The sequence below is a fragment of the Leiobunum rupestre genome, chromosome 6, assembly GCF_980474605.1.
Source record: "Leiobunum rupestre chromosome 6, qqLeiRupe1.1.hap1, whole genome shotgun sequence".
Lineage (NCBI taxonomy): Eukaryota > Metazoa > Arthropoda > Arachnida > Opiliones > Sclerosomatidae > Leiobunum > Leiobunum rupestre.
Genome location: NC_143389.1, coordinates 26,699,428 through 26,713,581, shown reverse-complemented (window position 1 = coordinate 26,713,581; position 14,154 = coordinate 26,699,428). Strand labels below are relative to the sequence as shown.

The window sequence follows — 14,154 nt, the reverse complement described above, 5'->3', positions numbered from 1 at the left end:
GCCACAAATTGTGTCAGTGCAATCCTTATCCCAAAACGTCGACAACTTTCAACCCGCTTTTATCAAAATCGATACAGGCACCTTTGCGGTGTCAACGACTACTATTAAGGATGAAGGCCCGAAAGTCATCGAAACGACTGAAAATTATTTTTTTGAGGATAACAAACCTAAAGTCGAATATCAGAAAACGGGTGAGGAAAATTCTTTCGTAGCAAATGATAACAAAGACAGAACCCTAAAATACGAACTGTTGGACTCGGCAGTACTGGAAGATTTTGGCATTTACGGAACGGACGTGCAACAAGTAATATATTTTCTGGCGTATACGAAGAATTATTTGTCTTATGGGACTTTACAAAGTTTCGACGATCAGGCTAGTGTACGTTCATTGCTTTCGCTGAAAATTTCATTCGTACACACTTCAGGATTCGGTAAACGTCGCTACACCGAGAAATGGTTCGCCGTTCGTCGCTTAGACATGTTTGATATCTCGAAAATTCCCCCGCGCTTCTGCAAAAAGTTTTCCGCCGTGGTACAAAAATGGCCACTGGAACCTTACTCTACAATGATATTAGCAAATCAAGGAAATTTCGGCTCTACCGAAAACTGGCATTTAAAGAACACGGAACAAGAACTAATTGAACAGTTCCTATTTTCGGACCACGATACTTACGAATGCACGACGGATTTAGTCTGTAGCGAAGAAGAGCAGCCGCCTCTGTGCAAAGTAAACCTCGCCAACACAAACCAAAAAACTCGAAAGAAATCTCGCTATGATGATGAAAATGCAGATAAAGATTTCGTGTACCATATTCCGCAAGAATCTATTGGGTAATAGTATTATATAAATTATCCGCTTTGCACGCTACAAGATTTTCAGAGTTCGTTTTTCTATGAAACCCAATGCATCAAATGGTTTCCGTTTAAGCCTATACGCTACGTAGTTAATTTATACGTTTAATACTCGATACAGTGAGTAAATTAAACTTAATTTTTGTGTAACGTTCACTAAAAACTAAGGTATTTACCCTTATGGATTTTCTTTAAAAAAATTATTTCAATAATTCTGGGAAACCTTTACGCTCTTTTGCACTAAGATACTCAAAATCCGTCTCGCTTGCTTATGGAAGACCCCTTACAATTTGAGCCAGAATTCACTAATTAGCGCAGAAATATCTAAAGCCGTATAAAGGAGAGGCCAATGTTGGAAGTGTTGGTGTTACACACCAAAAACCTGCGGTAATATTCCCTTTAATTCGGTGAATGTGGGATTTTCTTGATTCCTTTCGTATCCGACTCTTAAATGTATAATAAATTCGGAAAGAAATTGAAAAGATCCATTCGTAATGGCTTGTTTGTTCAATATGTGGGGTGGCGGAGTGGTTAGCACTTTCGCCTCGCAGCAAGAGGAGCCGGGTTCGATCCCAGCTTGTGGCACTGGGTGAAAACTCGGAACCACTCCTTCTGCGTTGAGTTTGCAAGTTCTCTCCCCACTGGTTTAAGGGGTTTTCCCCCGAGCTCTTCGGTTTCCCCTTCCATAAAAACTTGTTGAGGTTAACGGTAATAGTTAGTGTAGGGAGCTGTTGGCTCGATCACGTGGCATGCAGGGCTTGCCACCATCCTCCTACGCAGTCTAACCCGGCCACCTGAATTAAAAGGCTTCAAAAGTCGCTTGATGACTTAGGCCTAGGGTGGTGCCTTGGGTATTAGCCTAGCTGATTATTATTATTATTATTATTATATGTTAAGCCAATTTCACTTACAAGTTAGTGACAATTTTCCTGTAAATAATTTTGATCGTGGTTTCTTTAATTGTGGTAAAATTTAAAAGTAAACGTTCATTCCTTTCGTCTGCGCACCAATTCACCTTCTATGTTTTGTTAGCTGTACTTGATGCGTTCAACTAATCTTTAGTATTTAGGCTCAATTACATTGGTGCATTGAGTTTTATTGAAAGGAGAAATCTAAGTATAGACCAGAGAGAAGAGAGTGACCATAGCATGTTGGTCTTTCATCTTCTAAGTATTTTTTATTATTAAAAGTAGGACAATCGGCTTATGACGTCCTCTCGTTATATTAGACTTATTTCAAGTTCAGTAACCTTTGCAATGCAACCAGGCTGAATTTTTGTACTCAACTTTATTTAGTCTTAATGCATAATGTAATCATTTGGTTGTACGCGCACAGGTTATAGTGGAAATAGCTTATTTGCTATATCCGTTTCTGGGATATCATTAAAACTGAGATTGCGCAAAAATAATTGTTCGTATTATATTTTCATTTCACCGTTTTTGTCTTAATTTTTGCAATACGTGTTATACAAAGTGTAACCTAAAAATTGAAAAATGATAAATAACTGAAAGTCTGAAACTATATTTTTTAGAAATGTTTTCAATTCCTATGGTGTGTTTCACTTGCAGAACCATTGCAGGGTTCCCTCACGTCAGGGGAAAGTCAGAGAATTAAAAAATGGCCCTTAAAAGTCAGGGAAAGGTCAGGAAATTTTAAGAATTTGTAAAAGGTCAGGGAAATGTCAGGCAATTAGATTAGTTAATTTTACTCTAGATATATGACAAATTCTTTTATTATCATTTCCTGGAAATTTTGGCTAATATTTTCAACATTGCAATAACCATTTTACTGAAATATAAGTCCTTTTAAATTTATTAATTTCTGATAAAAGTGAAGTTTAAAATAAATATTTAAAAAGTCAGGGAAATTCTCTTAAAATGGTCAGGGAATAGTCGGGGAATTTTAATCTGAAAATTTTGTAGCAACCCTGCATTGAGTTTTAGAGATTTGGCTAATAACAAAAAGTTCCTAATCACCTTTTATGTCCAAATGACTTTGACCCCACTTAAATGACGAATTAATAGCCGAGAAAATGAAGGTCAAAAACAAGCTGACCACTGAGGCTGTTCGGTTGTACACATCGTAATTTTGTATAGTACATGTACCTATATTCGTTTTCAAATGTTTATATAGCGCACGCGCGCGTGAAAGTGAGTTTTTGGTTGCTGTTAAAAAAGGTGTTATTTTGCGCGTGTAAAAATAAATTAACGGCCAGTTCTGTTTTGAAATAAGAGGAAAAAGGTTTACCGGTTTTTATGTCGGAAAAGTTCGCGTCTTTTATTTCGCTGTTCACGACATTTTTTGGTCCGTCGAGTCGGATACATTCGTCAACTTGATTATGTTCCTCAACTAATCATCGAATCGGCTATCTTTCCGTGAGAGACAGTGAAAATTAGCGTGGATTCTCCGTTGGAAACCGTTTAAGCCATCGATCATATCCCGATCGTAAACGAATCAACATAAGTCATGATGGATGTTCTTTTGAGAAGAAGAGCAGCTATCAAGGGACAGATCACCAGGATTGAAAATGCGGTGGGTCAAACAGCAACGAATCTATCTGACGTCGCCTTGAAGCTGTATGTAGACAAGGTGGAAAAACTATCGAAAGACTTGGATGAGGTTCACGATGCCGTAGTTGCAAATATCGATCCCGACGACGACGATTTCGCGGATCACGAAGATGAATACAACCCCCTAATCGCTCGACTCGAAGATCTGACAATCCTACTCGTCACTGAATCGAATGAAAGAGCAGCAAACATTCCAGTGAGACAAGTCAGACCAGCTAGTGATGTACGTTTACCTAAGCTGGAACTTCCATCATTCAGCGGTGGTTACGTCGATTGGCTTCCATTTCATGATTTCTTCACGGCCACCGTACACAACAACGAATCGCGCACCGGAGCTCAGAAGTTTCAGTATTTGAAGTCATCATTACGAAACGAAGCAGCGCTCCTAGTTCAATCTATTCCGGTAACTGACGCTAATTATCTGGAAGCTTGGGATATCTTAAACAATCGGTTCAACAATACCCGGGAAATCATCGATGCACACGTAAAACGTCTCTTCAGTCAAACTAACGTCATCCAAGAATCTTCATCCGCTTTACGAACGCTCATCGATACCACCGCCGAATGCATAAGGGCGCTCAAGGTTCTCAAAGAACCAGTACAACATTGGGACTCCATACTACTTCATCTTGTAAAGGAAAAACTGTATTCAGAATCTCGCCGACAATGGGAACTTTCCCTGAGGGGGACCGAAAGACCAACTTTCGAGGATCTCGTTACATTTCTTGAACAACGGGCCAGAGCCTTAGCAGCAGCTCCGCCTACAACTACTGCAATCAAGTCGAAGCCTCCATTACATCAGAGACCGAGTACAAAGGCTCATCATGGTGCTCTGAGCGAGACGTGTCACTTTTGCAACGAAACACACTCTGTATACAAATGTACCAATTTTCTGAATGCATCTTCGGACGAGCGTTGGAACATGGTCAAGAGGAGTGCCATGTGTTTCAATTGCTTACGAACCGGTCATCAAAGCAATGACTGCAAATCTGGTCATTGTAGGAAATGCAACGCACGACATAACACACTTCTACATCAAGAGAAGGAATTAACGAAGACGAAGGCAACCTCCGGTGTAGTTTCATGCCCATCTCGTGAAATAATTGGATCAACCCAAGTTATCTTGGCAACCGCAATGGTCCAAGTCAAAGGACTTGACGAGCAACTTTATCCAGCCCGAGCGCTTCTGGACTCGGGTTCTCAAGCCAGTTTCATCACGGAACAATTCACGAGGAAACTAAGATTGAAGCGAACACGTTTCAACGTCTCGGTTGACGGAATTGGAGCAACCGGAATGAACACCTCTCAAGGCAGTGTCATGGTGAATATTCAGTCAAATATCATTAACACGTCGGAGGTCATCGTCGAGGCAATCGTCCTGAAAAAGGTCACGGATTATTTACCTAACAGTCCGTTCGATCCTGGAAATTGTCTACACTTGAAAGGCTTAACACTTGCTGATCCAACTTTTCATAGCCCTGGACAAGTGGATATTTTACTAGGTGCTGACGTGTATCTAGAGCTCTTACAAGATGGCATTTGCAAGGGGAAAGAAGGTCTTCCAGGTGCCTTTAATACTCTTTTCGGATGGGCAGTTTCCGGTCCATTGCTGATGTCCGGAAGAAGTTCGAAAATAAAGGTCCACCATTGTACATTGGAAGCAGATTTAAAACATCTTTGGGAGCTAGAAGACATCCAGCCTCGAAGAATACTATCTCCAACAGAAATTCAATGTGAAAAGAACTTTGAAGAATCACATACACGTGACTCTACAGGAAGATTCACTGTACGATTACCAAAGATAAACGATGCACCAAAACTTGGAGATTCTAAACAAATGGCAATCCGTCGATTCTCTCACTTAGAACGACGTCTATGAGGAGTACCGCAAGTTCATGGGGGAATACATTGCCCTTGGACATATGGAACTCATTCCCTCGAATGAAATAAAAATCGAAACCAATCCATCTTACTACGTGCCTCATCATGCGGTATTCAAAGAAGACAGTACCACCACGAGAGTTCGTGTGGTGTTCGACGCCTCTGCCAAATCTACAACTGGAGTTTCCCTAAACGATCATCTGCTAGTGGGGCCAAAACTTCAAGATGATTTGGTCAACCTCCTTATTCGCTTTCGTCAACATCGCATTGTAATGAAAGCAGACCTTGCCAAAATGTTTCGTCAAATCAGAGTACATCCAGACGACTCCGATCTTCAAAGAATTGTTTGGCGAAACAACTCACACGAACCCTTGCTCGAATACCGTTTGCTAACGGTTACATATGGAACCGCATCAGCGCCATACCTAGCAACTAAAGTCTTGAAGCAACTCGGCCATGACGTGAAAGAGACACTTCCGTTGGCATCTTCGGCTTTACAAAATGACTTCTACATGGACGATCTAATGACAGGAGACGAAACGATTGAGAACGTTTTAAGACTTCAGTCAGAAATCATTCAAGCTACATCTCAAGCAGGATTTGAAATAAGGAAATGGGCGTCGAATGAAGCTGCATTATTGGATACACTACCAGCCAACATGAAGGATTTACAAAAGCCACTATGCATCGAGAACGACGAATCAGTCAAGACTCTCGGCCTATATTGGACTCCTTCGGCTGATAATTTCTCGTTTATGGTTACTTCTCCAGCGTCAAGAAGTTCAATCACTAAACGTACGATTCTTTCGGATACAGCAAGGATATTCGATCCTCTGGGACTGTTGGCACCAGTAACCGTTCGAGCGAAACTGATGTTACAGGAAATGTGGCAGCTAAAATTGAATTGGGATGAGCAACTTCCCCAACCACTTGAAGCTAAATGGAGGTCGTTTCGAACCGATTTACCAGAAATTGAAAACATTACGGTTCAACGGCACATTTCGCAAGCTAATGCTACAGACATTAGCCTGCATGGATTTTGTGGCGCATCAGAGAAAGCGTACGCAGCTGCCGTATACCTGAAGACGGTGAATAACAACGGACAAATCAAAATACAACTGATCGCTGCGAAAACAAGAGTCGCTCCGCTCAAACAAATCACACTTCCGAGACTGGAATTATCTGGTGCATTACTTTTGGCTTCTCTGATTCAACTGATCAGGGAGTCATTGAGATTGGATATAGCTGATGTTCATTGCTGGTCGGACTCAACAATCGTCCTAGCTTGGTTGAAAGCTCCACCGCAACGTTGGAAAACGTTCGTAGCCAATCGAGTGTCAGAAATCCACGAGAAACTACCGAGAGCGCAATGGCATCACATTTCAGGAGATAGCAACCCTGCAGATTGCGCTTCTCGAGGAATATCCGCTAGCGAACTGGGAAATCATGGTCTCTGGTGGCATGGACCGCAGTGCCTTATTTTCGCCGCAACAACGCAAGAACTACATGAACTCTCAGAGCCAAATGAATGTTTATCCGAGGAAAGACGAATTATTTCGTTAGTAACGCATCATCAAATGGATTTCACGCTCCTTTCCAAATTTTCAGCGCGTAAAAAACTCATTCATATCACCGCCTACATTCTACGTTTTGTCTTCAATTCGCGAAATGCGACAGAATTGAGGATTACTGGACTTTTATCGAAGGAAGAGAACGATAAGGCGCTATCCCATTGGATTCGGGTCGTCCAAAGCAACAGTTTTAACGAAGAGATAGCTTGCCTTAAACAAAACAAGGAATTACCACGGAAAAGTAAAATCCTTTCGATGCGTCCGTACATCGATCAAGATGGGATTCTTAGAGTTGGTGGCAGACTTTGCCACTCCAACTTACCATACGAACAAAGGCATCCGGCACTGTTACCGAGACAGAGCAAATTAACAGAACTTCTAATACAACACGAGCACGAGAAACATTTTCACGGAGGTGCTCAACTACTAACTTCTGTCTTACAGAAACGTTATTGGATCGTCGGTCTTCGTGATGCCATACGTTTCCATATCAGAAGATGTGTTTCATGTGTACGACAGCAGGCAGTCACTGTAAAGCAACTTATGGGCGATTTACCACCAGCGAGAGTAAATCCTGCTCGGCCATTTTTGAAGTGTGGAGTCGACTACGCAGGACCATTTACCCTTAAACTAATGAAGGGACGAAGTCACCTCAGGTTTAAGGGATACATTGCCGTCTTCGCTTGCTTTACCACAAGATCAATTCATCTTGAACTTGTCAGTGACATGACCACCGAAGCATTTCTGGCAGCATTGAAACGCTTTGTTGCTCGACGAGGAAAATGCGCCGATATTTACAGCGACTGTGGAACCAACTTTACAGGAGCCGATCGAGAGATGAAAACATTCATCAAAGTCATAGTCTCTACAAACAACAACGATCAAGTATCACGATGGCTCGCAGACGAAGGAATTAATTGGCACTTCAACCCGCCTGCAGCGCCACATTTTGGAGGCCTCTGGGAAGCCGGGGTGAAGTCCGTCAAGTATCATCTGAAACGAGTTCTTGGCACCATGGTTCTAAACTTTGAAGAAATGCAAACGCTTCTTTGCCAAATCGAAGCTTGCTTAAATTCACGTCCTTTAACGGCGTTAAGCTCGGATCCAAACGACTTCAATGCGTTGACACCTGGACATTTCCTAATCGGAGATGCACTCACCGCAATACCCGAACCCGATCTCACTTCTGAAAACGTCAACCGCCTGTCACGTTGGCAATTGGGCCAACAAGTACTGCAGCACTTTTGGAACCGTTGGCGAAATGAATTCCTCTCTCGCCTTCTACAACGTCCAAAGTGGACTACACCAAAACCGAATCTACGAGTCGGCGACTTGGTCTTGCTCAAAGATGAAGATTTACCTCCAACCAAGTGGAGAATGGCAAGAATCACTGAACTTCATCCAGGACAAGACAATCAAGTTCGCGTCGTAACTGTCAGAACCTCTGACAAATCACTGAAAAGACCCGTAGTTAAATTATGCCAGTTACCACTAGACTGATTTTAATTGTATTCAAACTGTTTACTAAGGGTTATTTATGTATGCAAATGTAACTTTTCGGACTTTTACTATCTCATTTGAAATTCGTTATTTTAAGGCGGGCGGAATGTTCGGTTGTACACATCGTAATTTTGTATAGTACATGTACCTATATTCGTTTTCAAATGTTTATATAGCGCACGCGCGCGTGAAAGTGAGTTTTTGGTTGCTGTTAAAAAAGGTGTTATTTTGCGCGTGTAAAAATAAATTAACGGCCAGTTCTGTTTTGAAATAAGAGGAAAAAGGTTTACCGGTTTTTATGTCGGAAAAGTTCGCGTCTTTTATTTCGCTGTTCACGACAGAGGCACAATTTTGAAAAAGAAACCTACATAGAGAAAATAATTAAGAAAATATTTGCGCTAGCGCAACGAAATTTTCAGGACAAATTCATCACCATTTTACAAAAACAATGAAATATCCTGTGACCTTGAATCATGTCTTAAAGGGCATTGCAAAATTATCTCGAGAACCTTGCGTCTTAAAGATGCAGTTCTAATTTTGAAAAAGTCATTTTTTTTTAGGTTCAATAGACGCTTCAATAAAACACCTTCAAGGAAATTGCCAAGAAGTATTATTTCCGAGAGCCAGGACCTGCAAGTTACTGTTTATATAGTGCTTGCTGAAATAATGGAAACTTATCACTTTTACGGTATGCAACAATTGTTTCCTTTTAACTAGGTAGCTTTTTTGACACTTTAAGGCTTAGCAAAAAAACGACGACGAAACAGGTGAAAAGTTTCCATTTTTTCAACAAGCACTAAATAAACAGAGACTTATAGGTCCTGGCTCTCGAAAATATTACTTCTTAGCAATTTCCTTGGAAGATGTTTTATTGAAGCCCCTATTGGTTCGATAAAAATTGACCATTTAGAAGCCGCAAAATTGATGGTTAATGAATTTAATTTGAATTAATTTGGTAAGTTTTTTTGGATCCTCAATTTAACGGCTTCTAGTTGGTCACATAAGGTTTCTGATTGGTCTTGAACACGTTTTTCTAGCTCATTCAAGTTAATACAGTGCCGTAGAAATTTAAACTTTTTCATTTATTAATCATTAGTAATTTTAGTGGACTTCCTATAGACCTAAAATCAATGTGAATGTAGTAGTTAAAACAATTTTATAGGTCATCAAACATAACGCGCGCAACCAAATGAAGGGGAATTAAAGCACATTATGTATTAAAACAAAATAAAGATCCATTCTAAAATTATACTCTATTGCAATTTTTTCAGAGGTTAGGCAAATTTCTGACTTAAAATACTGTACCTTGAAAAACTGTTTGCCACAATCTCGTCTCTCTAGTGTTTACTTGGATTCCTTCTTGATTTTAGGGTGAAGTCTAACATCATCCTTCGAAATAGGCCGTTGCATCCGGCACTACTTATTGATTCGGCTAGTGACGTTGATGGGCCAACCCTACCAACTCAGAAACGAAAAGGCAGACCCAAGATAATCAAAGAGACGACTAATGGTAAGCCACGATTGAAATGATAAAACTATTTAAATGTTAAGATCATGTTGTTATAATTTACAGAAGCAATCCCTTTTGTTCGAGAAATTGAGGAACATTTACTTCCCACAAAGACTGAAAGTTTAGAAAGTAATGCTAAAAAGAGGAAACCCAGTCGTAGGTCTAGCAAGTCTAAACCGTGTAAAAAGACTACGGAGCAAATGAAACACACAACTCAGGTTAATATTTGGGATAAGATCCAAGAGTCCCGCAACGGCTGAACATTGGCCGAAATTTCAACGGTGCATAAGAGTCAAAGATCGAATAAAAGCCAAATGTTTAATAAACGCCAAACTTTGAATAAGGATGAAACATCGGATAGGATTGGATCATCCAATAAGAATTTAATGTCGTGTAATATCGAATTGTCGAATAAAGGTCAAACGTCCAATAATGGTCAAATGTCGGATAGGATCGAATTCTCGGATAATGGTCAAACGTCCAATAATGGTCAATTGTCGGATAGGTTCGAAATATCAAATAACGGCCGCACGTTAGATATGAGGCAGGCAGCTAGGCTCAAAACATCGAATAAAGGACGAACTTTTGACAGGATCGAAAGGCCAAATAAGGGCCAATCTTTGGACATGAGGCAGGCAGATAGGAAAGAAAAATCGAATAGTAGCGATACTGATATAATCGTAATGTTGAATAAGGGTCAATCATCGATTAAGAGCCACTCATCGAGTAAGAGCAAAATTGGTGATGGGATCAAAATGCCGATAAGAAGTAAAACAATCGACAAGAGTAAGTTGTCGAGTAGAAGTAAATCTTCAAAAAAGAGTAAAACTTGGGATAAAGGAAAATCTACCGAAAAGAGAAATAACCCTTCGGACACCGAACCTACAAGCACCAAAGAGGATAACTGTGGTCATTCGACGATGGTACGAAGCGCTGTTAGTAACAAACAATTCGGCCAAATGAATGTTTCATCCAGTCGGGAATCCGTCTCTGAATCGGAGAAAGTTCAATGCATTTCTCGGTTCGTCAAGACTGGCTCGCCGTCTACCGACATCAAATCGAAATTGTCATTGTTCAGAGAAACCCATCGCGTCACCAGGGAATTTTTCAAGGACATTATGGAGGATATAGACAAATTCGGTCAAAACTTTGCGTCAAAATCTAATCGGCAGTTGATCCGTTTTAGAGACATCCTAATGATGAAGAACATTGAACTGGCAGACCTTACATCTAGACTCATTATAGAAAATAATCCTTACGCGAACAACGACAAGAAGCTTCTGAGGGCTTCCAAAGACATAATTTCTCTTAACATTTCTAACGTAGAACAATGTCTTTTCAATGAAAATATTACAAAGGTAACTAACGTTTATAACCTCTTACGGGAATGCTAAGTTTTCCATAATAGTGTACTTTTCAAAATTCATGAAACCGGCCCAACATAATGCTCTCACGAGGTGAAGAATTACTCCACTTATCATCTGTTTTTTTTTATCAGGACGAAACACAAATGGAAGAGAAGCGTAAAGAAATTATAGATATATCTAGTCCTGGAAATAAAGAGTCAAATAAGTTCCCCTACAATAATATGGTAGACGTAAACTATGATACAGCGTTAAGTCAAATTCGAAACACAAAACCATGCAGAACTAATTTCCAAAATGTAAGTATAACTCGGTAGCACTATAAGGAAATAGTTACTAACTTCAAATACTTTTGTTTAGGGAAATAAATTGAGTTTAGCACAATCTACTACTTCTGTAACTCCTAAATCGTCAACAAATGAGATTCCCAATATTGCTTCCAGGACTTGCGCGACTCCATTGGACTCTTCAGCTGGTGGTAGAAACAGTGAAACGTGCACCCCAAATTTGAGACTCTCGGCTTCATCCGGTACATTTGGATTACAGTTATCCCCAATATCATCTTCCCTAGTTGAGCCGACATTCAGCAGCTGGACTTCGAACGCGAACTATTTAAAAACAACTGGTGCCGTTGAACCAGGGAGCGTTATTGACCAGATTCCTCCAAAATTATGCAGTCTGTTGTCCGCTCAATCATTTCGATCACAACCCGTATCGTCCTCTTGTATTGGACTAGTGAGCGCCAACTTAAACCACCTCCATTCTCAAGGAACAAAGGAAATTTCTCCAATTGCTGATCGTTCTAAACGAGATAACTGGAATATGAATCTGAACTCAAGCCGACCAATGTCAAGGGAACCTTTTGTCATGAATCCAATAACTTTTCGAAATGACACTAGTGGAACTGCTGAATTCCGTCCATTCGGAGAATCTTCGGAGCGCTCAAATCTGATTACACCGTCTAATATTAAAAACGTGACATCTACTCAATCTTTTACAATACCACAAAATATTGGCTATTCTCTCAATAAACCAGCTACAATTTCTAATAGCGCTTTTGCTAATATTCCCCACCAAAACACGCTTGGTTGTTTCTCAACGTCACCTTATTCGGCGTTTAATTATCAGCCATCAAGGAGTAACACACCACTGGTATCTCAAGCACCGTTGAGGGAAAACGCCTCCTCAGTGAATCCGAATTCCTTCGGAAATAACAGGAACCAGCAGAATCAGACACCCTCGTCATTACGGATTAACAGTTGGTATTATCAAAACTATGGAAAACCCTCGAGTCAACCTGTAACGAGAAATGGCATGCTCAGAGATTCTAAGCCGACAGACAGCAACGGTTTCGACGGTTTTGGCATTCCGATAAACGTGTCTTATCAACTAACACGGCCGATAGTACTTAACCCCACTAGGAATTTGAGTTCCTTAACAGCAAATACAGTTCAATGTGGTTTTCGTCCTAACATTCCACAGACTCCATTCGTCTCGGCAAATGAAACTCGTACAAATCAAAGTAAGCTTGGTTTCGCTTCAATGTGCACAATCTAATGTTTATGTACGGGAATTCTAACACAGGTTACCCTGAAGTGCAACCCAACTGGCTGTCAAGTAACTATCCTTGCTATCAAACGCCCAACTAACGGAATAAAGCCATATTTCAAGGTAAGCTATTTCATTGCTTTCTCAACGTGTAGACTGAAGCGAAGCGAACAAAATGGATAGCTTTGTCAACTTATTTTCTGTAGAATTTAAAGATCTTAGTCAAATATAATATGATCAATTATCCATGCTTACGATATAATTAGAGAAATAGAGCGTCCACAAAATTGAGCCGAATCCGTCTAACAAATGTATGAACAATGATATTAATTAATTAATATCAATTAATCTCGATAATAATTATCAGGTTCGAAACAGACGCTTAAGCTATTTAGCTTTTGACAGGCACGAACACTCACTAATAGCTTTCTGCTTTCATTGATTTTACTGATGATTGTTGATTAAATTGAGTATTCTACATTCTAAAAACCTCTAGGAAAAGTCAATTCGACAGGGATAGTTTTCTTAGGTCAATGCTTTAAATTTATGACCATCAAGAATTTGTCGGAACAGAACTTGACAAAAAATTTACTATTATTTGATACACTTTGAATCAAATTTTAATCGAATAGTTTAGTCAAATCCATAGCTGGTAGCTAGTCCTATCGCGTATCCTAGTTTATCTATATTTTGTATAATTCTGTAGTGAGAACCGTCAGGTAGGGCGTTGCAAACGTTATTATGAAGGCCTGTGCGCGAAAAATGACGATTGATTTATGACCAGTAAACTCTTGTATCTGAACCCCGTTGCCTAGGCAAAAGAAAGGTTTCAAGAGTAAAAAAATGCCTGAGCAAATTGTTACCTTTTAACCCCAACGAATGTAAACACAATGGTGATAACCTTCATACACACAAACATTTTCAACATATAAACACGTTTAAAAACCATAGAAATGGGAATAATTAATAAATACATTTTACCTCGGGTTTTACTTCTCTTAAATCTTTGATTGTGGGAAAATATATTTATTTAAATATTCATTGAAAACACTTTAAATTCTAAAATATTCACACTGGAATAGGAACGCGAAAATAAAATTTTAGAAAATAATTACTTGACTCTCGACTAAGGGCTCAAACTAAGAGTGTGCGAGTATAAGTAAATTGTGGATTAAATGTAAACAATTTAGGTTAAAGAAGTATAGTGAGCATTAATTTTAGGCTTATTTGGTTGTTTTTTTTTGAGATCCATGTCTTTGAAACAAAGCACTTTGGAACTCCATCTGATACAAATAATATGTCATAGAACTTATAGAACACTTAACATACCTTGTTTTTTTCGTATTTGTTCTTCAATA

At 39.7% G+C, this 14,154-nt stretch overlaps 1 protein-coding gene across 1 annotated transcript; it reads left to right on the top strand.

Annotated features, from left to right (window-relative positions):
* Nucleotides 1–10,198: 10,198 nt before the first annotated feature.
* LOC149940533 (uncharacterized) lies at nt 10,199–12,951 on the top strand. Its single transcript, XM_090179291.1, has 4 exons — nt 10,199–11,242; nt 11,383–11,547; nt 11,609–12,770; nt 12,833–12,951. Exons 1-4 carry the CDS (start codon nt 10,199–10,201, stop codon nt 12,895–12,897), a joined length of 2,436 nt encoding a protein of 811 aa, XP_090035417.1. The 3' UTR covers nt 12,898–12,951.
* Nucleotides 12,952–14,154: the final 1,203 nt, after the last annotated feature.

Coding starts and splice junctions, on each gene's coding strand:
- LOC149940533 (XM_090179291.1), top strand. CDS start 10,199: ATGTTTAATAAACGCCAAACTTTGAATAAGGATGAAACATCGGATAGG. Junction 11,548..11,608: donor GCAGAACTAATTTCCAAAAT/GTAAGTATAACT, acceptor ACTTTTGTTTAG/GGAAATAAATTGAGTTTAGC. Junction 12,771..12,832: donor TGAAACTCGTACAAATCAAA/GTAAGCTTGGTT, acceptor ATTCTAACACAG/GTTACCCTGAAGTGCAACCC.